Source organism: Pleurodeles waltl, chromosome 7 (assembly GCF_031143425.1).
Source record: "Pleurodeles waltl isolate 20211129_DDA chromosome 7, aPleWal1.hap1.20221129, whole genome shotgun sequence".
NCBI lineage: Eukaryota > Metazoa > Chordata > Amphibia > Caudata > Salamandridae > Pleurodeles > Pleurodeles waltl.
In genome coordinates, this window is record NC_090446.1 from 454,457,800 (window position 1) to 454,481,957 (window position 24,158).

Sequence of the window (24,158 nt, forward strand, 5' to 3'; positions counted from 1 at the left end):
TAATCGGTGTCCGCGGAGAAGAAGACCCTCAGACGTGGCACTTAGCTCATTCCAGACTCTCCATATTTTTGTTGAACTTTGCTGTTCGGCTGTGGTCCAGTTGTCTGTATTCCGGAGAAAATTGTGCCAGGGGCCACCTTCCGGCACTTGCTTCACTCGTAGCAACACTTCATCTTCCAAGACAACTTCAGAAATCTCCTTCGTGTTGAATGTTTTGGGACAACTCCCCTGAGCGAGTGTGTGCACTTGTGCCTCCGTGTCCGCTTCGTCTTGATTGGGGATTTGAGCTTGCTCCGGAGGGTGCCTGGATAGGAAGTCTGCGGGGTTCTTGGCCCCAGGTTGGTATACTACCTCCATACAATAATGTTGCAGCTGAATTGCCCATCTTTCAATCCATGGATGCGGATGTGGTGCGCTCCCCTTGAGTGGCTGATGGTCTGTGACCACCCAGAAAGGTCTCCCTTGGAGGTACAGGTGGGAGTGACCACACGCCCATTTAATTGCCAGGGCCTCCCTCTCAGTCTGGGAGAAGAGCTGTTCGGTTGAGGTTAAGGCCTTGCTGGCATATGCTAGGGGAGCCCACCGGCCTGGCTAACTTTCTTGGGCCAAGACTGCTCTGAGGCCTACCGGGCTCGCGTCAACCGTCAATTCGGTCTTTTACAAGGGGTCGAAGTATGCCAAAGTGGTCTCACAGAAGTGCTTGGATCACTTCTTCTTCCTGGCTCTCCTATACCCTCTGTGCATTCGTTTTTGTGAGGGCTTGGAGCAGCTATGACAGCATGGGCAACCTTGGGATGAGTTTGCCACAATATGTTGCCATTCCCAGAAAACTCTGCACTTCAGTCACAGTTTTCGGGGCGGGAGCTTTCCTTATAGCGGTGGACTTTCAGGGGTCTACTTGCATACCTTCCTGGTTAAATACGTATCCGAAGAATTCAATCGCCAGTTGAAAGAAAACACACTTGTCTCTATGGAGGGTGAGTCCATGTTCCGACAGCCGTTGGAGAGTGCCTTTCACATGCTGATGATGATCTTTGGCCATCTCGGAGTATATTAGTATGTCGTCACCTACGTTCATGACACCTTGTAGTCCAGATAGGGTTTGTTGAATGGTGTCCTGGAATACCTCCGCTGCCGATGACACGCCGAAACTCATGCACTTGTATCTTCTCAGCCCGAGATGTGTTGAGAACGTGGTGATGTATCTGCTTTCCTCTGCCAGCCTGAGTTGGTGATATCCGGCATTTAAGTCTAATTTGGAGAACCACTTGGATCCGTTTAAATCGGCTAAGATGTCGTCTATGGTGGGTGTAATGTGTTTTTCTTGCGTGTTTTTCTTGCTTGTTAGGCAGTCTCATGTCGATGCAGTGGCAAATTTTTCCGGGTTGCTTTGGCTTCTCCATGATAACCATCGAGCAATACCCAGGGAGTGGGGCCAGACACTCTTTCGATGACTCCTTGTTCTTCAAGGCTGGCCCGCTCTTGTTCCACTAACAGCCTTAGGTGAAAAGGTATCCGCCGGTGTCGTAAGGCAACCAGCTTTACTACCTTATCAATATGCAACTTGACTGGATGGGCTTTAAGGCACCCAAGGCCTGTGAATAGTTCCAGAAATTATTTTAGCAGCTCATTAATTTGGCAAGTCCGTGTGCTTTTTGCAAACATTACCAGCCCCAACTCCTCTGCCGCTTGACTGCCAAGTAGCGTGTCCGCCTCCCTGTCGACTATATGGAATGTGGTATTTATCATTCTTCCCTCTGCCTGCACTGTCACTGCCATGCGTCCCTTTAGAGGCAATGGCGTGCGACTTCCGTAAGTAAATATCTTGGTGTTTGATGGGGTCAATGGTGGATGGGCTGGAGGCGGTGATATTGTTGTACGCCCATCACATTTACTGAGGCTTCTGTGTCTATGAGGGCCTTGACAGAGGACCCTGCTACTTCAATCATGCAATTAGGCTGAGGACGCCGGTGCCTCTTCAAGTCATTTGTAAAGGATATTAAAAACACTTCTTCTTCCTCGTCTTCCCTGGGAGAGGAGTCCTCTAGGGTATGACTTGACACTGGGTAGTATGCACCTCGTGCCACATGGTCATCTAGCGATAGCTGTTTGACCGCCCTGGTGGGCTGGCGCCTCCCTCTCACTCCTCTTCTTCTCATTCCTCCCTTGCAGGCGGCTGCCGGACAGTCTCTTGGGTTGTGTTTTTCTCTCCCACAGTAATCGTACCGTCCTCCTGGCTTAGCGGGGGCATACGATCTAGGCTATTTCCTTGTTTGTGACAACTGCACCACGTCTGTGCATTCCGTTTTGACCACCAGGGTTTTCTCTGCCATGTGTGACATTGCCATGTCCATCTCAGCTGCTCTCGCCACAGATAAATCATAGGACCGTGCCATGATTAAGATCTCGTCCAGACTGATGTTTGGTTGTCTCAGTATTAGTCTTCTCAGTGCTTTGTTCCTGCACCCTGTATAATTTCTGCACGTACCTCTTTCTATTGATCATCTTCAGTGCATGTGCTTGCTAGCTCCCGGAGGCAAGCGTAAAACTGGTCGATGGATTCACCTTCTCTCTGTCTCGCCTGTCATAGTTTGAACCTTTTGAAGTCCAGGTTCAGCTGCGGATCGAAGTGCGCATTCAGGGCCCTCACCGCTGCGTCGGAGTCCTCATGGGCACCTGTGTTCGGTAGATGTCTGATGAGTTTGTATATTTCATCACCCACGAAGTGTAGGAGGAACGACCTCTTGACTGCTCTATCCTTCTCACGGTCGGCCAAAAAGTAGTTCTCCAGGAGCCTGACCCGTACCTTCCATCTAGGTGACGCTGTGGCGGGATCCGCAAGCTTGCTGAATGGTGGTAGTGCGCCTGTCATTGTGTGCTGTGGCGGTTGATGGATGGCTGTGCTGGTTCATCTGCCATGATGATCGTGCTATAGTGTTGGTTATCTCAGGCTCACCTCTCTCAGCACTCTGCGCTGCTCTTTTTACACTCACATCGTGGTCTGGCACAGATTGTTGGTGTCTCCCGTGGGTGCAGCGCCTGTGATGTGTCCCTTGGGGCATCTCCTTGAAGTGTGCAGGAGTGAGATGCCTCATTTACCTCTTTCCACTGGTGTTGGTGTGTCACTCTGGCTTAGGGCTTGGCATGTCCTTTTACTCCTTCCCACCAGTCGTATGTGGGCAGCTAGTGGTGCCCCCAACTGATGACCTGTGCCCTAACTCAAGGCATGCATTGTCAGACAGCTCTCATCAGGCAAAAAACACGTGGCCACCCTCATCTCCATAGTAGCGCCGCGCACTTCTGGCCGAGCGCGGCGTTTCAAATAAACTGGAGGCACACACACTGCTGCTGTAACCTGGGGTGTCTGGGGAAAAAAAACTTCTCCCGTGCTCTGCTTTATTAGTTATATCCTTCTCGTTTCCTGGAACCGTTCCTCCCCTTTCCGGGTCGGTGTCACTGGTGACCGGTCCCAAAACAACTAGACCATCACAGGACACTGACCAAGCTACGCCCTTGCTAACACATGCCCTGGATTAGGCCTCCTGCTGACCTGGTGCCTCAGGTCTCAGATGTGTGTCTCCCACAGAACAGTTAGAATCAATCCTTGATTGCCACCTCACAATTTGGATTCCAATAAAATTGCAAGTTACTCATATGTTGAAAAGAAAAGGGCTTTGATACAGCGGATGTACGAGCATAATTGGAAATTCAGGATCTTCTTCTGGTTCACGTGCTGAGTGGCCGTTGTGTATTGCAGGTGACAATGAAGATGCTACTTCATACTTTCAGTGTCCTTTTTTTAAAAGTAAATACTGCAACAGGCGTTTTGGCTTCTACGTTGTACATGTGTACCTACTTTTCTTCCATGTTCATTGAAATTAAAATGAAGGTTATATGCATGGCAAAAGAAGCCACATGCTACAAGCAGGCCTCGGTAATCCTAATATTGTGCATGCACTGTAGATCCATTACAACAGAAAGACATGGGGACTGTCCGAATTTAAAGGTCTTGACCCTCAGTGGTGATTAAAAAGCATGTACCTAGACAAAAAAGTTGACCACCACTATAATGCCGCAACTACATCACTGCCACGGCATGTACTCCTGCTACATCATCAAGATATGTTTTAAAATTAATTTTACCAGTACATCCACCCCGCTACACAGACCTCATACCCAACCTTTCTCAAACTTTTAAAAAGGCAAAGTAGTCATTCTTCTTTTTTTCCTAAATGTAACCCTACCTGTGTGCAATTTTAATGATTTTATGTGTGATACGTAAACTAACCTTCATTGCATTGAGCTAATTTCAGATCAATGTATTAGCTTCATCCTTTAACTATGCCGAATGTAATGAACTAGCCCTAGCCCATTTCTAATATTTAAATAGCTGTAATTGTGTGTTTAATACAATTAATAACTGGGCCTGAAACACTATATGTATTTAATTTTGATTGAACAGTCTAAAGCTAACCTTTTAAATGGATTTATTTAGTTAATTTTTTTTTTGTTTAATAACCTCATTTGAATTTTAAATAGGTGAACATTGTATCATGGATATAAATCTTCTTAATTAGATTTAATTAATTTCTTTAATAATGCCCTCAATGTAATCATGTAACTTGATGGAGTCGATCTAGTAGGGTGTATATAAATATCTGGGGATTCATGTAAGGGGACATGGATTCCTTACAGTCACACTACCGCACAAGGTAGTGTGGGCCTAGAGCAAAAGCTGAGTGCCTCCAATGCAGGACATGAGTCAGACACAATGGCTTGAGGCAAGATCATGCGTCTTTTGGAGGGTCTTCCTATAGTGGCAGCATAAATGACAACCAGTTGGATTGGCTTGGCTAATACAAGGATGTTCTCCTGGGAATACCTGTACTGTAGTTCAGGTAACCAACAGCCTCAACTTCCCCCAGTAGTGCCCTATAACTGCATCAGTGCTACCTGCAATTTACAGTGTTCTGTTTCATTAACACTGCCATGTCTACTTTTCCTCTTCTCCAACATTCAGGACCCAAAGCGTGAAATTCAGAAGGTTTTGCAGTTCTTGGGGAAGGACCTTGGGGATGCGGTTCTTGAAAAGATCATTCACCACACCTCCTTCCAGGAGATGAAGAACAACCCAATGACCAACTACTCCTCCATTCCCTCATTTATTTTTGATCACTCCATCTCACCTTTCCTTAGAAAAGGTGTGTATATCTCGCTAGCGCTCAGATGAGTTGAGGGCGTTGTGAGCTGAATTTCTGATGTCTTACTTCATTAGCTAACTTAGCTGTAAAATGTACAGAATGGGGAAGGGATATATAAATTATTCTAAAGTTAACTGAGATTCAAATTTACACAAGACTACTAGATTCATAATCTAGAACAGTGATACTCAAAGTGTGGCCCTCCTGACCCTTAAATGCGGCCCCCTGCTCAGCAGCAGAACTGGGCTGCTTTTTATATTACAAGTATAGTAAATAAACTGACAAGCATGTATTTAAAGGATAATTGATGTTACACAAAGGAAGTAACTAGGGTATCCTCCACCTCTCAACTTTATGAACACCTTCATTTTCAAACATATCTTGCAGCAAATGTGTAAAATTATGATAGTCTCTTCATAGGTAAAAAAAAATTAAACGCAGAACCATTTCACCTTAATACATTAGACTTTATAAGTGAATTGCATTGCAAAGCATTTATTAAAATGTGATAGTTTTGAAATATGAATTTAGATTCATGCTTCCCCCCAATTTGACAAAAATGACAACCAGTACTGACCTAAGAGGCAGGTCAGTTGTTATATGTTCCCTTTGAGTGGACTGGGGTGCTATTATACGTGAAAAACATTGATGTTCATTAAATCAAGCACAAGAGAAGGTTTTATACAGCGCACATCTTGAAGTTATGTATTTCAAGGTCCTCTTATACGTGATAATGAGGACAAAGGAGGGTGAAGTGAAATAAATAAAAATGCCCAAATTTACAGTGTGGTTAAGTGGGTAAGCCGGGATTGAGCCCAGGTTTTCTAGTTTCACATTTTGTAATTCAGCCATTAGATTTACATGCTTTGCTTCCCCTACAATCACCCCTCACCCACCCACCAAATCGCCACCATCAATGTGGACCTTTGTCACACCATCCGCCAAACTTTATGGCCCCATGGAAAATGTTTGTGAATGTCCTTGATCTAGATTCATAATATAGATTTACCACATTTAAAAATGGCACTTTTTTTGTTCTTCAACAAGTATATGTGGTATTTGTATGTCACAAACCTAGCCAAAACGGAGCAGAGCATTGTCCAACATCCAAAGCAAAGATAGAGTTAACAAGTAATTGAAGAGATAATTGATTTGTGGACTAATGTTGCATTCAGATGTATTGTTATTTAAATAGGTGGGTCTTTAAGATGGAAAGGTCCACATTAATAGGGTGATGTTCCAAATTCATGGTTTATAGATAGAAACAGCCTTGTTGCCTGTGTGCATTGGTGAAAAACGTCTTGTATCATGTTTTTATATTTTTCTTTAGTATGATGTTGTTCTGGTTATTGGTGTGCTTGCAGCTACCAGAGATTGTCATCTTGTTAGCCAGATATTGGCTGCAGGTCGTGAATGTTTTGTAAATGGTTCAGCTGGTTTGGAGGATGGTGCAAGGAAAGGGAGCCAGAGGACTCCCATCAGGATGGAGGTGGTGTGATTATATCTTCAGGCTTTGTGTGAAACATGGTGTTGGGTAGGATGCCATTAAGGAACAAGTGTGGAGTCCGGCAATCCATGGAGCAGGACAGTTCCATCATTCAGAAGAGAGAGTATGAAGCCTTGAAAGAGCAGTTTTAAAGTTTCTTTGTGGGCAAAAGGGTTTCACCTTCTTTAATAGAGAGCTGGTACTAGTCAGTGTCTTTTTTTTGTTTGCAGTGTGTTCTTTGAGGGTGAGGCTGCTGTCCAGTGAATCCAAGAAGCCTGGCTGTGGGTGAAAGTTGGGTTTCAAGATTTATATCACTGAGCCAGAGTTCTACTATTTCTTGTTTGTTGTTCTTGCCAAATAACAGAAGTTCTGCCTTGGTGGGGTTAAACCTCAGGTAGGTGCTGGCCATACAGGTCTGGATGAGGTGCAGTTACTCTATGAGGCACTGGATATCTGCAGTGGAGGAAACGTTCAAGCAGAATTATTTTTATGAGCATATTGGTGAATTTGGTGATGTTATCGGTATGTACAGCCTGAAGGAATGACATGTAGTGGTTGAAGATGACAGAGGACAGGATGAAACCCAGGCAATGCAGCCTGTGATAATGATCTTCTGGGAGCTGGAGAAAGCCATGTGAATGAACTGGTGGTGGTTGGAGAGTTAGGAGGAGAACCACTGAAGGACGTTGCCAGTGAATCTCATTCTAGGGTTTAGGGTATGACTTAGGGCGGCATGGTCTACTGTGTCAAAAACAGCTGGGATGCCCAACAATATCAGAAAGAAGAGGTCATCTTTGTCAGTGGGCCAAGAGATGTAACATAGTTGTCTCTCTTCTGCAGTATAATCTAAATCCAAATTGATATTCATGCAGCAGGTAGCTGGTGCTGATATGATCTTGTAGTTGAGAATGACTGCTGTTTTGATCTTGCCATTGAAGGATAGTTTAGTAACGGGCTAGTAGTTGGCAAGGTGATTGAAATCTAATATTTCTCTGGGAGTGGGAGGATCTGGCCTCTATTGAGAACTAAGAAGATGCTTTGAGTGGAGAAGGTTTTAACAATGGTAAAAGTTAAGAGAGCTTGTCTGGCTAGAGCTTTGATGCAGGACAAGGTTAAGATATCACCTTCATTTTGAGGTGGCTTTGAGGAAGTTGAGTGTTGGCAAGGCCTGCGAAATGTGGAACTTTAAAGGATGGTCATTGCAGACAGCTACAAGAAGCAGTCGATCCAAGTGTAGGAACAAGCTTGTGTTGAACACGTTGCTCCTTTTATACTTTCTTTTTTGAAGTTGTGGATGGCATTCCACTTGTCTGAGAAGTTTCCAATAGGAGGGACTGGCAGAGGTTGATGCAGTGCTTGATTGTCTTGAAGGTTGTTCCATGTCTGTTGAAGCTCCATTGATGGTGTTATATTATTCACCTTTAGTTAATGTGATGAGATGTCTGTGGAGTGAGGAGGTATTTCAGTAGTGTGAGCTTTGTGTGGTCTGTTTTTCCTCAATTTCTTTTACTGTTTGTTGGCGAAGGTCTTTGGATACCATGGTGCTGAAAGTTTTGGCTCCCACTTGTGTGTTTGAGCTTCAACGCAGGTGGTTTTCCAGAAAAGTGTTGCGATATTTTAGAAGGGTGTTGGCATTGGATGTGGATTGGAATGTGGAGATATAAGTTGAGTTCTCTGAAGTGTGAATAAACTGTTCCTTATCTTTGCCTTTCCATGCTTAAGGGACCATTGGTGACTGGAAGAACCATTTCTCAGTGGCTCAGAATGAGAGATTCGATGAAGACTATGAAAAGAAGATGTCTGGAACGTCACTTAAATTTCGCAGTGAACTCTGAGGCGGGGAACAAGGATGGACATAAAAGTGGCAATATTCCTCTCTAGCTACTCCTCCAGCATGGGTCACTGAGATGCAAACTACGATCTCAAATCTATGTACTGCAAGGTTTAGCTTCTCTCACATTAGTTATTTTGCACTTTTTGTCTCTGAATCCCACTCTACCTTCGGTCACAAAGACTGCTCTTAGCTCATTTAGATAACTTAGCCTTTCACTACAAAAAATGTTACGCTGGTAAGATGAAAACAGTGAAACACAATTTGCTAAATGACTGTGTTGTCCAACGTAGTTATGTGAGAGCTGGATTCCTCCCGGATTGTCAGGCTGTTTACATAAGGTAGGTTTACATAAAATTAATCTAAATGGAAAACATTTTGATTATCCTAAAATGTTGATGTGGATCCCATTCTTCTGGACGTAGGTGGAAAATCTGATACAATGAAGGAACCCATCTGTTAGTGCATGTCATTAAAACAGCACCATCCTCCCAATTCTGAGATTAAGTAGTGTACATGAACTTCCCAGAAAAAAAACAAGCAATCTGTCAGTTCAGAGATAGCATAAAGGCAACACAAACCCCTTGGGCATATTAGCAGTCTACAAGGGGCTGGCTGGAGTGCGGTAAATTACATCCCTTTCCCCAGACAGTGGGTAAATGAACATAAAACTGTAATTGTCAAAGAGGCATAAATAAAGATTTTAAAAACACCACCCACAAATTACTATCTATAATGGTTATGATATGCTTTCAACACCGAAAATTGGGAAATCATGTTTTAGTATGAGCTAACAAATTCATAAGGACATCCCCAGCTATTAAATGTAACAATATATGCTTACTTAAAGAAAATGCGGATCTGTCTGTTGGCAGCAAGTACACTCATATTTGACATGCCCCATATGGCCATATTAGAACAATATTGAGTGTCATTTGCCTTTTAGTAGTAAGTTGGAAGTGATTTTAAGTGTTTTTGTGCATTCACATGAGCCCCATTCGTACTTTGACAGGTGGCTATTATACTAACGGTCTTACCCTTTCAAGCTCACTAAATCATAATTCCTCAAGGCAGCTTTCTCGGTTTGGCTTTCTGGGTTCACAGCAACAACAACACAGCAACAAGCCAACGTTTCCTGTTATCCATGCAGAATAATTTTGTTGATATTTGTAGCTTCCCATGGTAAAGAGAGTTAATGCAGACCACTAACAAGGAGCTGAAGAACAACCTTGGGGTTCCGACACCTGTGGTCAGATTTCCTCTACACCATGGACAGTGAAGTTCCTCTTCATCCTCCCTGTAGCTGTGTCCTTCTGGTGTGCTCATTCATCACACCCTAGAATGCAGCCACTAAGGTCCTGAGGAAAACCAAAGCGCTTTCTTCTCTCCTGTCAACTGGCTTCCCTTATATAAGGTATAGTGACGCTAAGATATTTGTCTCGATAAACCCTTATGAGGAACATTGGTTTGCATAGATAAATATAGTACATTGTTAAGCAGCTATAATGCAACGTCTATTGGCCGCATGCTTGTATTTTCCTAGCAGCTCCAGGGTATTCGTTGGAAAGGCCAAATGTTCCAGTTATCTGCCCTAAGAAATAAATATTGTTCTTTCTAGCCAATGGCTAGGTAGATTTAGTACAACATATTGGGAGACAAACATTTAACTTCTGAAACGTTTTTTAATTCTTAGCTTTGGTTGTTTCATTACCCATTACGGTGGTATCATGGGTAGGCTCTAATCAAAGGGAAAAATCTTTTTAGATGGAGACTAGGGTACAGGCTGCAAACACTTCATAAGCACATGTATTTCTCAGGTGCTGGAAAGATTGGTTGTCTTGGTGCTAAATAAACATTGATACAGCAAAGCGGTAACCATATTAACTAATAGTAACAGCATCACTTCACCATTGTTAGGTTCCGCTACATACACATTCCATGTGAAAAAGCACAACCATGTAATTATAAAAGTGTCCTACTCATTATTCCCCATTAAAACAATACGATTTTAAAATATCCGGAAAATGTCCATAAAAATTTCAAATGCAAATCGTGAAAGTGCATGCATTGATGCTAGTAGCATTGTAATATATACATCAATTATTTCTCGAAAGACTGTCTCTGTGCTTTCCCAATGACCACTATTGAAAAATAATGGAAAGCTCAAGGAATGGATTATGTGCAGATGATGATGTAACCAAGGCTTGAAGTAATTCACTGAGCTATCCTAAAGATTCCCTTAGTAAGGCCTTTACTTTGATGACGGAGGCATGGCGAATGGTCTGCTCATCTTCAGAGATTGTGTATACATACAGTGGTTCCTATGGCAAATATTTTGGTACACAAATTACCAATGATTTGGGACTGTATTTTCTCCAGATACGTTTCCTTTAAATAAAGCAAATGAAGCAGAGAGTCATATAAAACTCTAGTAGTATTACTTCCCTGCAAGTGTGAAACAGAGTAAACCATATTCAACAAGGTGGTCCTAAGAGAAAGCACATAGTGGAGGTGCAGTGCTCATGAGTTGTGCACAAGTAGGACAAAAAAATAAAGAAAATCCATGCCACCTGAAGTGATTGCAGGAAGTCTGTTGTGTGTCCACTCTAAAGTTCCATCCGGTTGGTCTTGGATCCAAAGAGGCAGTTTAAAAGGTATGTGCTGTCAGTGTTTCACACCCTGAATAGCTGACTTCAGTGGGACCTTTATCAGAACAGTGACATAGCTGCACCTCAATCTACAAGGATGAGCACTAGAAAATAATTAGCCAAAGCGCTGGGACAGCAAGTGCCAAAACAAACTGAAAATTAAAAAAAGAGCTCTTGCTTACCAATATGAATGTCAATAAGGTGCAAAAGTGATCTGTCCTTGAGGTCTGTTGCCACCTTTCCAAACTTCTAATGAAAAATTCAAAAGAAAAGTAATCACAATGTAATGTAGTAGTCTATTAAGTTGCCTTAATATAAGTCCTGAGAGCTATCCATTGTTCGGGAATGATTCCAGCTCCTTCAGGGATGGACACTTGTGCCCTTATAGACCAAGTAGTTGTTTTCCCTCTCTTTTCTAGGATGCATGATCCAAACCCCACCGGTCAGGCTGTTCAACAAATTTATTTTATCTCAAGCCCATTTGTGTTGGTGCAGCAAGGGGCATGAAATGTATTCACTCCCTACTCTTGGCTTGGGTACATACAACTGAGAGACAAGTTTGATCAGGCTATGTACGTGCATGTTGTACAAACTGACTTGCACACTTAGCACATCAGTTGAACCTTCTTTGACAAGATAGTGTGGTAAGTTTTATACTGACGCCAAGGTGCTACCTGTTTTTTTAATTCCTTTGAATGACTGAATTATGATGGAGCGATACTTAGTCTCAGTTCGGATGTTTGTTTTCTCTTTAGTGTGTCAGGGTAGGCAAACCTGATACAAGGCATAACATTTTTTTCAGGGTAAGCCTAGTGCAGTCAGGCTAGTCTACATAGCCTGGCACTTGTAAGCACCAGTGCTGTAGAACCATTGTACAGCATTTTTCCACACATGGCTATAGTTCGCTAATATTGACATCTAGTTTTTTCTTTTAATTTTGATTTCGCTTTACCATCACAGTTAACATAAATATATGCTGAAGGTACGTTCCAAACTCTGCACTGTGGCCCGGGTAATAGCTGAAGGCAATGTAACTGATTACTAAATTACATTTTGATTACTTTTTGTTTGATTTTTCATTAGAAGTTTGGAAAGGTGGACCTAGACCGCATGGACAGATCACTTCTTACACTATATTGACAAAATTAGTAAACAAGAGTCTCTTCCCCTTTCCATCCCTCATCCCAGTAGATCAGGGTGCATATACGTCATCATCTTGATACAGACCCCACTGAAGTTATCTGTTTAGAAGGTGGAACGTTAACAAAACATAGCAATTGTATTGCATTTACTTAGGGTCTAATACCAGCTGGTAGGAACGTTAGACTGGGCAGTCCCCAAAACTTGCTGCAATAAACTTGGGCAGCCATTCTGGACTCTATTGTACTGGAGTTGTTTTGTTTACGTTTTTCTTCTACTTGTGCACAACTCACGAGCACTGTGACTTCACTAGTAGTTGACTGTGGTTTACTCTGCTTGACACTTGCAAGAGAACGTTACCTTTAGAATTTGCTATAAAGTATTTAGCATATGAATCTCATCCTCATTGCTTTTTTCTTTATAGAGACATGTATTTAGAAAGGATGTAGTCCCACTCTCCTGTCACTGGTCAACTTCGTACCAAAATATTTGCTGTAGGATCCTTTGTATGTATACACTATTTGAGACCAAGGTTTTGTGGAAAATAAGGTTGCCCTGTTGCTATTACTATCTTGAAAGAATAAAAGGTACTTTGATATATCCAGTGAACTTGTTATTGCTGTGTCTCAATAATAGCTGTTTTCTTTCAGGGTCAAAGGGTATTCAAGAACATCAAAGAATGTGGTTGTGAGGCTTAGCACCAAGACCCCCATGGTTACACAAACATTCTTCCATATCAGTAAACTGTTAGCCATCAAAAAGGGTTTTCATCTTCTTATGCATGGTCTGCAGAAATTCTTACCATCCAGGGACTGCAGGAAGGGCCACCATATTGCTTGCAAATTCGGACTGAGAAATATCTCTGCTTAATAAATATCTTTTCAATTACCATGTATTTCATGGAACAAACGTGAAAGGTGTGCCTGGAATAAGGGTGCATATCGGAATACATGAGAACTAAAACATACTACAAAATGTGTGCTGATGGGTTTTAGCATTAGCAGTATCTAACAAAACTGGCGCGTGACTCTGGAGCTCCTTTCTGCTACAAGGGCAAACCTTCATGTGTTGTTGAGACAATCCTGTGTCTTTTGAATCGGAAACCCTTGAGTTGTGTTTTTTGGACTTATTGGTTTGTTAAGGTTTGCTCTGTTTATAGATTTCTGAAAGACAGTAAACATATCGTTGGTCCATGCTGGAAAAATAGAAAATTGAAATTGACACTAACCAAGAGGCAAGCTATCAATTTAGACAGTTTTCGACCAGAGTAACTGCTGACAATGAATTACGTGTCACCAAAATCTCTACAATTTCATCCACATCGTTTCATAAAATTACACGAACTTTCAGTTCTAAGATCTATCCTCCCTCGTTTAAGAGTAACTTTTCTCTTAATTTTTACAAAATATATGTTTTGTATGGGGATTTCAAATAATAGCTTATTTTTAAATTTGAGTTGTATGTAGTTTGTCTTCAAGAAGGTGTGATGTGCTTCAGGGTCCTTTGACGTGATTGTGGATTGCCACTATCAGCATATATTTCTAATATGCCTGTAGAGCTATAATCAGAAACAATAAGCAGGGGTGGTCCCTACAGAGAGAGGGTGGCAAAACGAGGGTATCAGCAAATAGGAACAAATAGGTTACTGACCGAAGCAAAAGGAGGCGAGACGGACTGCCTGGTATGTCAGAAGTGCATTCTCATGGTATCACCATTATTACACCCTTCAAAAGGTCATATCTTTCAAGCTTGCCATACTGGTCCATTTTGCCCGTTTTTTGTGAATTACATTAAACCGAACAAGGGTAGATGTCTACAGCATTGAGATGTGCACCTCAAATGAGAATGAACAGTCAACACCACAGACTATGCACTACTATGACTATCTTATATTAAAAGAGCACTTGGGCTAGAGTGTGTGAGACCTTCACAATCTCACAGACTCTTGAAAGTAGGACAAGTGTGTGTTGAGAGAAAAAGACTGTAAATCAAAAGGCAAAGCGTCAAAAACACGATCCTCCTAAAATGAAAAAAACTCATGTGGGACGACTTTGCATAAAAATAACAGAATATAACCCAAGCAAGTTGGATACGAATTTGGACAGAGTATTCACTTGAGCGCTCAGTTGTCCCCTACATATGATACGTAAACATGAAAACACCAACAAGACTATCTTGATAAGTTGGGAGAATACCAGAAGGACTCAGGGGGTCATTCCGACCCTGGCGGTCAAAGACCGCCAGGGCCGCGAATGACGGAAGCACCGCCAACAGGCTGGCGGTGCTTCCCGGCCCATTCTGACCGCTGCGGTAAAGCCGCGGTCAGAAAAACGGGTCCGGCGGTTTCCCGCCAGATTTCCCCCGGCTGGGCGAATCCGCCAGGCAGCGCTGCAAGCAGCGCTGCCCAGAGGATTCTGACCCCCTTCCCGCCAGCCTGTTTCTGGCGGTTTACACCGCCAGGAAGAGGCTGGCGGGAACAGGTGTCCTGGGGCCCCCTAACAGGGCCCCAGCCTGCTTTTCACTGTCTGCCTAGCAGACAGTGAAAAGCGCGATGGGTGCAACTGCACCCGTCGCACACCTGCAACACCGCCGGCTCCATTCGGAGCCGGCTTCAATGTTGCAGGCCCCCTTCCCGCTGGGCCGGCAGGCGCTAACATTGTTAGTGCCCACTGGCCCAGCGGGAAGGTCGGAATGCCGCCAGCGGTCTTTTGACCGCAGAGGGGTCAAATGGCGGTTCCCGCCAGGCGGGCGCCGACCGCCGCCCGCCGGGGTCAGAATGACCCCCTCAGTCTACTTTATTCAAATAAGAGCCTGCCCAATTTTGTTCGAACTAGTGTACGCCCTAATGAGACAAATTCAAAGAAGCTGATGAAGGGGTTTGATGACAAATTAATGAAAGGCTGCAGGTCATATTGGCAAACAAAGTCCCTTTCACAGGAAGCTTGAAAAACCTAGGCTAGAAAGATGGTTGTAGTAAATCAAGTTCCAAAGCAAGAAGTCATAACCGGTAAAATAAAGACCCACTGAATCATGTGTTATTTAATGTATAAAGGGCCAGATTTACAAAGCCCTAGCGCCTCCTTGTGCCACTTTAACATCATTTTTATTGACGCTAATGTGGCTCAAGGAGGCAATTTTCACCACGCCATATTAACAAAGTGGTGCAATGCCTGCATTGTGTCACTTTGCGACCCTTTGCGTCACATTATGCCTGCATCAGGCATAATGTATGCATGCAGTGGGGGCGTTCGGCCGTTAGGAGACCTGCAAAAATGGCGCAGTGAAATCTACAAGATTTCACTGCACCATTTTGGTGTCATTTTTAATACCTGCTCAATGCAGGTGTTAAAGTGACACACCCACTGGGCCTCCTTGCACTTTGCTGCACTAACGTCAACATTTTGACACTAGTGCAGCAAAGCACCACAGTAGTGTAAAAAATATTGAAACTATGTCCTAAGGTGCACCCTATTGTAAATATGCCGTAAACATGGTGTTGTTAGGTGGCAGTAGGGGGACAAAAGAAAAGTGCTGCATTAGGACCGATGTACCACTTTATTGTAAATCTGGCCCAAAGTGACTAAAACTGCAGAGTTGCAGAAACGGGGCACCGTGTTGGCTAGTTTCACTAGCCAATGGTTGCAATGGATAGAGCGAAATAATAACAAGACACAATAGAAACAGAATACACAAAACAATGCATGTGAACCTGAAAAAAACATCCCCAATATTTTTCTCAGACAGCATGGCAATGATCTGATAGCCATAATCGAATTACACTACATGAAAGAACTAATGGAAATTACCATCTAAGACGCCTCCTAATCAGGATGCCTGCGAATTTGGCGAAATGGAATAATACAGGTTGTTTTTGTAACGACAACAAAGCGAATTGAGGATTTGCATGGTGACATTTGTGGGATGCTCATACCTATAAATCGCTCCGATATCAAAGATGTCTAATGTTTCTAAATACTTGGCTTAAGAAAAGTATGATCTTTGGATCACGTGAAGGAAATACAAGGTTTTGCATATGGCAGAACTTCACACAAATCTGTCCCTGCAGACTGTCATATTTTAGGTATTTCCACTCTGCTGGACTATTAAAGGACAGTAATGATCGTGGAATCACAGTACAGAATATACTATGTAAACAATGCTTACTGCGAACGTTGTGTGTACAATATTGCACACAATATTTAAGGACAAAAGACTAAGGTGGTCATTCTGACCCTGGCGGTCTTTGACCGCCAGGGCGGAGGACCGCGGGAGCACCGCCGACAGGCCGGCGGTGCTCCAATGGGGATTCCGACCGCGGCGGTAAAGCCGCGGTCGGACCGGCACCACTGGCGGGGTCCCGCCAGTGTACCGCGGCCCCATTGAATCCTCCGCGGCGGCGCAGCTTGCTGCACCGCCGCGGGGATTCCGACCCCCCCTACCGCCATCCAGATCCCGGCGGTCGGACCGCCGAGATCCGGATGGCGGTAGGGGGGGTCGCGGGGCCCCTGGGGGCCCCTGCAGTGCCCATGCCACTGGCATGGGCATTGCAGGGGCCCCCGTAAGAGGGCCCCTACATGTATTTCACTGTCTGCTGCGCAGACAGTGAAATACGCGACGGGTGCAACTGCACCCGTCGCACAGCTTCCACTCCGCCGGCTCGATTCCGAGCCGGCTTCATCGTGGAAGCCTCTTTCCCGCTGGGCTGGCTGGCGGTCTGAAGGCGACCGCCCGCCAGCCCAGCGGGAAAGTCAGAATTACCGCCGCGGTCTTTCGACCGCGGAACGGTAACCTGACGGCGGGACTTTGGCGGGCGGCCTCCGCCGCCCGCCAAGGTCAGAATGAGGGCCTATGTGGGAACTGCACTTTCTGCAGAATAAACCAGCTACTATCTAAGGAACTTGAAGACAACAGAACGTCTTCCTTGGCCTCTAATATTGAGACAATTATGCTAAGGGTTTGATTTTATATAAATGTTTGCCTTTTAAGAATAGCAGTAAAATACAAGCACTACTAGTAAATGTGCGGTAGGAATCTTTATTGTAAAATCAGAAAAGTATATATACAGATGCATTTTGTGCATAGTCAACTTTTATCGAGATGGAGATTTTGGGAGAAGTATCAGTACCTTTGCTATTTTTATTTTAGGTGAGCAAATAAGTGCAACAATACATTCTGATGTTTTTAGTGTAAAAATGTACATTGCACAGCGCCTAACTGGCAACACACAGCCACATCAGATCACCTTAAGGTCCCAACGAGAGGAGGGTGTGAGGAGGGGGATAAAAAACAAATCTGGGGGGTACTGGAAATAAAGGTGGCGAAAACCGGAGAAGAAGGGACAGTTTTCTAGGCTTTGGACATTGACGTGCACACCAACTACACCGCCAGCCAACAGTTCGCTCACCAGGTAATCACGAGGTGCCCAAAACACATTTATTGGTTTTCAGTCTGCTAAGGTGCTATGACTTTAAACAGCGATCAGTGGTATCTAATAGTGCGAGCAATGCCCGTTGTAAGTAGTGCCAAGCAGTGAGAGCCCAAGTACTCTAGCCAGAGTACAAAGCACGCTTTCTATGCCAAACCCGCTAGATGCCACGCAATCTCTTCACAGTGCAGAACCAGAAATATGTAACTGCACAGGAAGTGATGCAACCAGAAGTCAGGCTGGGTCCACGATGGTCCATCTCCTACAGTTTATATTTACAGTTCACATTAGTCCATCACAGTTATGAGGCACTCTCCAGTACAGACAATAAGCTTCTGCCTTGACAAGTGAATGGAAGGAATAGGAGGTGAAGTGAACACGAGTAGGCAAAAAGTACATGAGTATGAAACAGCAGATTGGGTAACAAAATGACAGTTTCACAGTTAGGACATGGTAAAGTAAATGGTGAGTGACAGTGAATGTAAAATTTCCTAGCGTTCGTACTGGAAAGTTTCCGTTTCATTTATTAAGGGCATGCAAGCGAGGATTATGCTCAACCTTTTCCGCTTTATTTTTCTCCAGCAGCTTGCAACATTTAATAACCCATTTTTCACATGAACCACTGAGAAAGTAAAACAGAAAAAAACTTCAACCAATCAGCATGCAGAGGGTCCAGCTAGGTCTGTCTTCCCCTAAGCCCCCTCTTTCTTCGCGCAGCGATAGCCAAAGACCCCAGCATCCTTATTCTTGCTTGGAATTCTCTGTCCCTATAAGAAAAGACAACATGTCAACATCTTATCTCACCCAAATCTTGTCATATTAAGCTCCAAAGTTGTTTAAACATCAACGCCTTAGCACAATCACCTATTAGCAACATTTTATCAAACCATGAAGAATAATAATTATACTATAAGAATCCCTGTCCATGTGTGCTAAGTATATATATATATATATATATATATATATATATATATATATATAGATAGATAGATAGATATATATATGTTTTATAGCCACCCTAAATTCCAGGGTAGAGAGTGGTCTCTCAGGTTGTCGGGTGGGAATAATCCTTATCTGGGTGTCCATAATAGAGCTGAAACAAACCATTACGAAAGCTAGGAAATTGTTAATTGTAACTTAGGATCAGAGGAGAGGATTGTGCTCGTTCAAAGCTTATCCAACACCAACGATGCCAATCTAGGAGTGGCTTAAAATGAAGCCTCTTAAACATAGAATCTGAGGACCAGTCCGCTGTATTAATTATGTTCTCTAGTCTCGCTCTCAGAGAGGCGGACTTTGAAAGCTTTAGCTCCATGGCCAGAGTGACACTGAACCTTTACATATCAATGCCGGCCTCCTGCTTTGTCCAGCACACCCACCTGGCTATAGTTGGAGAGGATATTACCCTGTTGGGCTTTCTAATATCATTCTCCTGGGAGCCTTCACTCTTCATGTTTTCATAAGCCTTAAGGCACTGTACCACACACAGTTTAGGAGTTTTTTGTCAAAAGACGGGTATGGAACCACTATGGAGTTGCATTTCATTCTCCTGGAAATATAGAATGTCACCCGTCTGGGGTAAATGCTTTACCTGAAATGTCTAAAGCTCTACTCTGGAGGCAAGCACAGCTGAATACCATTCATCAATTTACTTATCAAGGGGTGTTTATCAACGGGATATCCTTGAACTGGAAGGCGGCCTGCCAATATAGCTGACCTGAAAGTGTTGGTCGACCCATATATGCCAAGCCATCTACCACTAAAGAGGATAAGAAATTCATGATATGACCAACGTCAGACCCCATAAGATCCGCACACTTTAGCAGATACCAATGCATGCATCTTGTCCACACAGATCTGTAACGTTTGACTGTGCCATCCGCCCATGCCTTAGCCAGTAGTCATCCAGCCTCTTGCGAAAGTCCCGGGATTCTCCATTGTTTAATGTAATCCTCCAAGCCATAAGCAGCATTTTCCCTTGCAGCACTAGTTGGTGAGGATTCCCAAGAAAATCCTGGAAAAGAAAGTGGGGTCGGGGTAGACTGATTGGAAATTCAAAGAAAGTTTCAATAGAACTGGGAATCAAACTTTCGATCTAAATATCAGCATAATCAACACTGGACTTGTCTGCTGTCTCCTCACGTGTGCCAACAATTGCAAGATCATCTCAAATGGGGGAAAATGCATAACCCCATTCCTAAGTCTAATCCTGTAGGAAGGTGTCCATCGCTGCTGCTTGCAGCTCTGGTTTTCAGTGGAAGTACCGTTTTACTTGATGATCCAGCCTGGGCAAAAAGAGATCCACTGTGAATGGTCCTCATCTGCTCTTTATCGACCCAAAGTCAGTTGGGTCCAGTTTCCAAAGGCTCATGTCCTGCCATTTCCTGGAGCACCAGTCCACCACTCTGTTGACTTTACCTGAAAGATATTCCACTGTGGCCTACACACTGTTTTCCAGGCAAAATGTCCAAAAAGTCTCTGGCCAGATCCACTAGGGTCTTAGATCATGATCCTCCTAGATGGTTGATACAGCGCACCACAGAGATGTTGTCCATCTGCAGTAGGATGTGGCATTCCATTTCTCTTTTTTTGGTCCATCATTGTATGGCGAAGCAACCAGCCATCACCTCCAAACAGTTTATATGTAATTGCTGTTCCTGAGCTGACCATTTTCCTCCAGTATAGGATTCCCTACATTGCACTCCTCACCCTATTTTGCTGACATCAGACTATCACGATGTCCAGATCAGAACCGAAGATTGCTCTACCATTCCACGCCTCCATATACATCAGTCACCATCTTTACTACTTCTGTCTGAGGTACCATCACCTTAGTACTTCAGTCCCTTGCATAGGTGCAAGTCAATGAGTCTCTGTACGGCCCTCTGGTGATTATGGCCACTATGCAAGAGATCAGACTCAAGGACATGGATTGTTTTAACCACCTTTTACGCACTTCTTGTGAATATTCACTATCTTCCACAAGGGAATGTTCAGAGTATTTTCTTTGAAGTTAATAACAAATCACAGGAATGTAATTTGCTGGGCTGGCTTTAGAAGATACTTCTCTTTGATACACACCAGGCTCTCCAGCAGCTGGACAGTCCAATGAAGATGTTCCAACACTCTTCTGGGACATTGGTGCATCAGCCAGATATCATCCAGATATACAGTCAGGCAGATGCCGTGAGAGCACAGAAAGTCTACAACTAGTTTCAGAATCTTCATAAAACACCACAGTGCCAAAGACAGGCCAAATAGTGGAGTCTTGAGTCTTCCACAAGAATTGCAGGAATCTGTGATTGGGTGCATATATGGAGACGTGAGCTACGTAGCCTTGCAATCTAGTCAAGTCATCAAGGCTTTGGGCTGCAGCAGATCCCTCAAGAGGTGGATAACTTTCATTCTGAAGTGGTGATAAATCAACTCCTTGTAGGATTCTACTAGGTATATAAGTGGTCTCTGACCCCGTTGCTCTTCTCCACCAGGAAGATGCTGTTCAAGAAACCGTAGTGATGGATGTTGGTTGGAGAGACAGCCCTGTTTGCTAAAATGTCTGACACCTCTTCATCTATGAGGGTAGCGTCTCTTACCAAGAAGAAGTGACGCTGCAGCAACAAAGGTGAGCAGGGGTGCTTTAGAGCTCTATATGGAATCTCGCGGCTGTCTGCAGGACCCAGGTGTCTGAGGTCAGAGCCCTCAAGGTATGAAGGAACCTTCCCCCCATTCTTAATTGTGAAGTGGGGAGAACTCTCACCTGGAGTAGTTCTGTGGAACTGTCCCCCTTGCTTTCCTCTGGCTCAGCAAGACTTCTGGAATCCTCTGAAGGGAAAGAACTATCCTCCCAAACCTGGTTTGAACCTGTCGGAGCCTTCACCTCTTGAAGGGGCTTAGGAGAGGAAGCGGACAGTTGACCACCCTCTACTATGACCGGCCCCAGCAAAAACCTTGGGGTTGAAGATCCACTTCATGGGGGCCGTGTCTTATGCAAGGAAGTCAATGTGGACACAATTTACCAAGTTCCTTAATGGTTCCTAACCGGTTGTCAAACAAACCACCTTGTGCCATGGTGCAGGCTTTAGAGACTATGATGTCTCCAAATTTGGGATCCACCTTTATCAGGACGAAACAACACATTTCAGTAGATAGGGGAAAGTGGCGTTCCCCACAAACATGATGACCCTCTGGGCCTATCCTGACAGGACATCCAACAGAATGAGAGATCCAGCCTCTTTGGCATCCTCAGCCACAACTAGGATATTTGTGAGGTGTCCCGTGTAGGAAAGTGCCCTCTTTCTTGACATGGTTACCCCTATTTTCTGACTGTTGTCAGTGTGTTTGACTGTGTTCACTGGGATCCTGCTAACCAGGATCCCAGTGATTATACTTGCGCCTCCAAATTTGGTTGCTACTAACCTTTTCTCCCCACAATTGACATACTGGTGCCCCCATGTAATTCCCTAGTATATGGTACCTAGGTACCCAGGGCATTGGGGTTCCAGGGGATCCCTATGGGCTGCAGCAGTTATTCTGCCACCCATAGGGAGCCCATGCAAAGGGCTCTGCAGGCCTGCTGTTGCAGTCTACATGAACCGGGTGCACGCACCTAGTTTCACTACAGGTCACTGCACCTGGTCACTGTAAGTCACCCCTATGGTAGGCCCTCTCAGCCCAGAGGGCAGGGTGCAGGTACCTATGTGTGAGGATACACCTGCACTAGCAGAGGTGCCCCCCACGAACTCCAGCTCCATTTTACTGGACTTTGTGAGTGTGGGGACGCCATTTTATATATGTACTAGACATAGGTCACTACCTATGTCCAGCTACATAATGGTAACTCTGAACCTGGACATGTTTGGTATCAAACATGTTGGAATCATACCCCAAAACTGTTGCAAGGATTGGAAGTATGATTCCATGCACTCTGGGGGCTACTTAGAGGACCCTCAGCATTGCTATCACCAGCCTTACAGGGTTTCTCGGGAAGCCCAGCTGCTGCCACCCCTCAGACAGGTTTCTTTCCTCTGTGCTGCTTGATCTGATCAAGCCAAGGAAGGCAGAACAAAGGACTTTGTTTGGGAGAGGGAGGTAACACCCTCTCCCTTTGGAAATAGGTGTGACTGGTTAGGAAGGGCTAGCCTCTCCAAGCCGCTGATTTTGCTTTGAAGGGCACATTTGGTGCCCTCCACGCATAAAGCAGTCCACATTGGTTCAGGGACCCCCAGTCCCTGCTCTGGAGCAAAACAGGACACCCCTGTCCATCACCACCCCAGGGGTGGTGCCCAGAGCTCCTCCAGAGGGTCCCTGGGTTCTGCCATCTTGATTCCAAGGTTGGCAGGGAACTATGGGAGCATCTGAGTGGCAAGGCCAGGCAAGTGACATCAGAGGCACCCTCTGACCTGGTTATGTGACCAAGCCCCTCTTTGGATTATATAGGGTCTTCCTCTGGGGTGGGTCCTCAGATTCACCTTGCAGGACTCCAGCAGGACTCCTCTGCAACCTCTGCTTCGACTTCTGGCCTCAGGAACTGCGACTGGACCCTCCAGGAACCTACATACTGCAGATCCATGAGGAAGACTCTTCTGCAACATTGTATCTGAAACTCTTGCCAGCTTTGCAACATTTCCCCGGCTGTGCATCCTAAGAAGACTACAACTCTTCAGCCTGCATGAGAAGAAGAAGGAATCTCGCTTGGGGTGAAGGCATCACTCCCCTGTAACTACAGGTACCTGGCTACATCGATAGCTGGCTGCGTGGATCTCCCCTCATCCTGAGTGGTGTGGATCCTGCATCACAGGTGGTGGTCCAGAGAGTCGCCATTGGTGCTCTCTACCAACTGTCACACTTTGGTGGTGGTAAGTCCTTTCCACTCTACGCAAGACAGTGCCCCAGTGCACCGCATCCTTTGCAGCTGCCAAGGCTTGTTGCTTCACCTCCAAAGGGAACTTCAGGCAATGCGTAGCTCCAGCCCCTGGTGTAGCTCCAGCCCCGACACTCCCTCCTGCAACTTCTGGACCTCTGCGTGGTCCTCCAGCGACGTAGGAGCAACTTCTGGGGTGCTACGGGAGCTGCTTCAGCAACTTCAGTATCCCTGTCCTGTGGGACATCTGTGGGTGCTGCCTCTGCTTCTGTGGGCCTTCTGTGACGCGGAGGGTCCCCTGTGACTCCCCCTCCTGGGCAGAGTCCTCCTGGACTTTGCTGGTCCCCAACAGCACCCGTTTTCCTCCAACCGCGAGTTTGCCTTTGCCAAGATTTATTTGGTGGAAATCCTTCATCCATCTTCCAGCGTGGGACACCTTTTGCATGCATCAGGAACTCTTTTCCAGCTTCTGTGCTGCAGTGCTGACCTGTCTTCCTTCTTCGTCGACCAACTCCAAAAGGTACCTATGGGTGGGTAAAATCTCCTACTCCCTCTGGACTCCACAGA

The 24,158-nt window shown here is 44.8% G+C and overlaps 1 protein-coding gene across 2 annotated transcripts in view; it reads left to right on the top strand.

Annotated features, from left to right (window-relative positions):
- Positions 1-12,906, top strand: part of LOC138304175 (sulfotransferase 1C1-like) — a 274,351-nt gene extending 261,445 nt beyond the window's left edge. Inside the window, exons 7-8 of one of the 2 annotated variants that reach the window (XM_069244008.1) lie at positions 5,021-5,201; positions 8,410-12,906. In XM_069244008.1, the coding sequence (XP_069100109.1) occupies positions 5,021-5,201; positions 8,410-8,522 (294 nt within the window). In that variant the 3' untranslated portion in view covers positions 8,523-12,906. The remainder of the gene's footprint in view (positions 1-5,020; positions 5,202-8,409) is intronic. The other variant, XM_069244009.1, reaches the window with a different exon arrangement.
- Positions 12,907-24,158: the final 11,252 nt, after the last annotated feature.